At 38.5% G+C, this 3241-nt stretch overlaps 1 protein-coding gene across 1 annotated transcript in view; it reads right to left on the bottom strand.

Moving 5' to 3' along the window:
- Positions 1-3241, bottom strand: part of LOC106882030 (transient receptor potential cation channel subfamily V member 5) — a 156109-nt gene that overhangs the window by 119053 nt on the left and 33815 nt on the right. Inside the window, exons 9-12 of the mRNA XM_052966702.1 lie at positions 2713-2828; positions 1959-2072; positions 1525-1632; positions 704-855 (exon numbers count right to left, since the gene is read on the bottom strand). Coding sequence (XP_052822662.1) covers positions 704-855; positions 1525-1632; positions 1959-2072; positions 2713-2828 — 490 coding nt within the window. The remainder of the gene's footprint in view (positions 1-703; positions 856-1524; positions 1633-1958; positions 2073-2712; positions 2829-3241) is intronic.

The raw sequence follows: 3241 nt of genomic DNA, 5'->3' as shown, positions 1-3241 counted from the left end.
ATATATATATATATATACATACAGGGTGCGGTGAATAAACTGTTGTCTAAATTATGCAAAAATGAAAATAACACTGACATCTCATTTTAACAGATATGTTTACTAAAATTACATAAAAATATCTTGAAATACTAAAGAGTAAGTTTATTCAATAAAATCGCCATTGGCTTAAACCACGGCCTCCAGACAACTTCAGAATCTCCTGCAACCCTTCTGGACGGTCTCCTTGTTTAAGTTGGTGACTGCTGCCATAATCCTTACCTTCAGTTCATCTTGTGATCATGAGTGTTTCACCCTGACCACTAGGCCATGTACTTTCACTTAGGGTGTAAACTTCTACAGAAAATTGAGAGGGAAGGACTCTAGGTAAACGTGTACAGTTATACTTAACAAATATCTGGCATCCCTAGCAACTCCGTAGATGTTATGGATGTACTGACTTGCCTTTCTTTTGGGGTGTATCCATCAAAGAAGAGGTGGTAGGTGTATTTGGGGTTAGAAGCTTGCTTTGGGGAAACAGGCAAGGCAGCAGAGGTGGTTAAGCTGCTGTTTCTGCAATACCATTGACCATGAGGAAAAAGCCAACAAACCAAACCCTTTTAGTTGTAACAGTTCATTTGAAGACAATCAAAAGTTAAGGGAAAGAGGTTTTATTTTAAAATGTTTATTTGTGAAAATAACAACACCAACAACATGAACTTACCGAGCAAAAAACAGTAAAACACACCACGAACCAGGGACAGCAATAATCATAAGGAAATCTTCTGCACCTTCTAGCTTTGCAAACCTCAGTGGGATGCACAACAGTGTCAGCAAACAGCACATGACAAATATGGTCTTTGATGGAGCATGAGACTGAAATAATTCAAGCAGAACATAAAGGAAGTCTTAAAGAATCTACATGAAAAAAAGAAATAACAAAAATGAATAAAAGACACAACAAAATTATCAATGTTAGAATGCTTTCAGGAAGCTGTTTCTCCTCACAGTGCCATAACACTGTTAGCATTCATAAGTTCATCAAATAAAAGCGACTTTAAATGCAAGTCTGGGCACCATAATGAGAAAGTGACATTTGAGCTATCAAATCAGTAACTAATAATATATACCAACATCACTGCATGAGCATGAAACCAGACAGGTCTTGTGTGTATGTATATATGACAGGCTTCCACACAGTTTCCATCAACTTATTTCTTTCACAAAGCTTTGGTTAGCCTGAAGCTACAGAAGAAAACACTTGCTCAAGGTTCTACACAGTGGGACTGAACCCAAAACCACATGATCACAAAGCAAGCTTCCTAACCACACAGCCATGCCTGCACCTGCAAATGTATCAAAAATATCAAGTGGGAAGTGTGTAATGGCTTAGTGACCCTTATCAAGGAACCGTCCCCCGCATTTGATCCATTCTAATTAATGCCAGGAAATGCATTAACATAACGATTTTCAATCTTCTCAGTTGGTAGATATTTCATAGAACAATTAAGTTTTTGGTCAGAAAATTTGAAATTTCAGACTTACAGAATTTTTCAGGAAACCTTTTATTCCAAGTTGGTACAAATCTTTTGCACTTAATGACAGCACAAGAACACAGAGTATACAGACAATTATCTCGCAAATGAATCGAACCTGATAATGAGAAAATAGGAATAAAGAAATAATAATTAAAGCAATGCATAGTTTCTTTATATATGAATTAATTAACAAATGAAACTTTTTAATTAAAGAAAAGTCAGCGGCCCTGGCAACAATGACGTTCGGATGGTGCTCTTAGCACTCCACTAGCACGGATGCCAGTCATGCGGTGCTGTCATCAAATTTGATTTCGATTTGATTTGCTTCAACAGGTCTTTGCAAACATGAAAAGCACATAACAAAAATGATGATGATGATGATGATGATGACGACAATGATGATAATGATATATAAATCTGTATAACAGAAATACAACTCACAGCATCTATTGCACCTCTATATTGAAGAAAACCACTAATAGGTCGTGTGTACACAGCGATACTCAAGAGAACCAGGTGTAAGAAGGCGAAAACTAGTAATTTGAAAAATCCTCTCTGAAATAAATAAATGGTGAAAGTGATTACATAATATACATAAACAGCAAAGCAGCAGGCTGGCAGAAACGTTAGCACACCGGGCGAAATGCTTGGCAGTATTTCGTCTGTCTTTACATTCTGAGTTCAAATTCCACCGAGGTCAACTTTGCCGTTCATCCTTTCGGGGTCAATAAATTAAGAACCAGTTATGCACTGGGGACGATGTAATCGACTTAAACCGTTTGTCTATCCTTGTTTGTCTCCTCTATGTTTAGGCCCTTGTGGGTAATGAAGAAATAAATATATACTGTCTCTAAGGTGGCGAGCTGGCAGAAACGTTGGCACACCAGGTGAAATGCTTAGCGGTATTTTATCTGTCTTTACGTTCTGAGTTCAAATTCTTCCGCGGTCAACTTTCGAGGTCGATGAATTAAGAACCAGTTGTATACTGGGGTCGTTCTAATTGACTGCCCCCCCCCTCCCCAAAAATTTCGGGCCTTGTGCCAAGAGTAGAAAAGAATAAAAAGCAGCGAGCTGGTTGAAACGTTAGCACACCGGGTGAAATGCTTGGCAGTATGAACCTGCGACCTCATGGCTGTGAAGCAAACTACTTAACCATTCATCCAGTAGAAATAGTAAAAACTGTGATGCCACTCACCTGAGCAAAGGTTTTCCATTTTTCATCTAGTAATTGTTTAATAACTTTACCTTCCATCATATCAAGATGCTCGTCAGTCTCACCATCAAGGATGAGGTTTAAAGCTGTTGTCCATGCTGTTGGTAACGGAAAATTAAAAGGTATATAAGGATCTTAAATAATTTTAACTGAACAAAAGTGGAATGGGCAGACGATTGCAGGTTTAAGGAATTGGCAGTTGATATCTCGTCATTGAGGTTGAGTTTGGAGTAAGTATTCTCCGGAGGTCATCCCATGCTAACATGGTGAAATTGATATACAAACGAACATCACTTGTATGATAGTGAAACTTGCTTAGAAAAATTGCATAGGTGTAGGAGTGGCTGTGTGGTAAGTAGCTTGCTTACAAACCACATGGTTCCGGGTTCAGTCCCACTGCATGGCACCTTGGGCAAGTGTCTTCTACTATAGCCTCAGGCCGACCAAAGCCTTGTGAGTGAATTTGATAGACGGAAACTGAAAAGAAGCCCGTCGTATATATGTATATATA

This window comes from Octopus bimaculoides, chromosome 3 (genome assembly GCF_001194135.2).
Source record: "Octopus bimaculoides isolate UCB-OBI-ISO-001 chromosome 3, ASM119413v2, whole genome shotgun sequence".
Lineage (NCBI taxonomy): Eukaryota > Metazoa > Mollusca > Cephalopoda > Octopoda > Octopodidae > Octopus > Octopus bimaculoides.
Note: the sequence above shows the minus strand (reverse complement) of the source record. Positions and strands in the feature narration are given on the sequence as shown.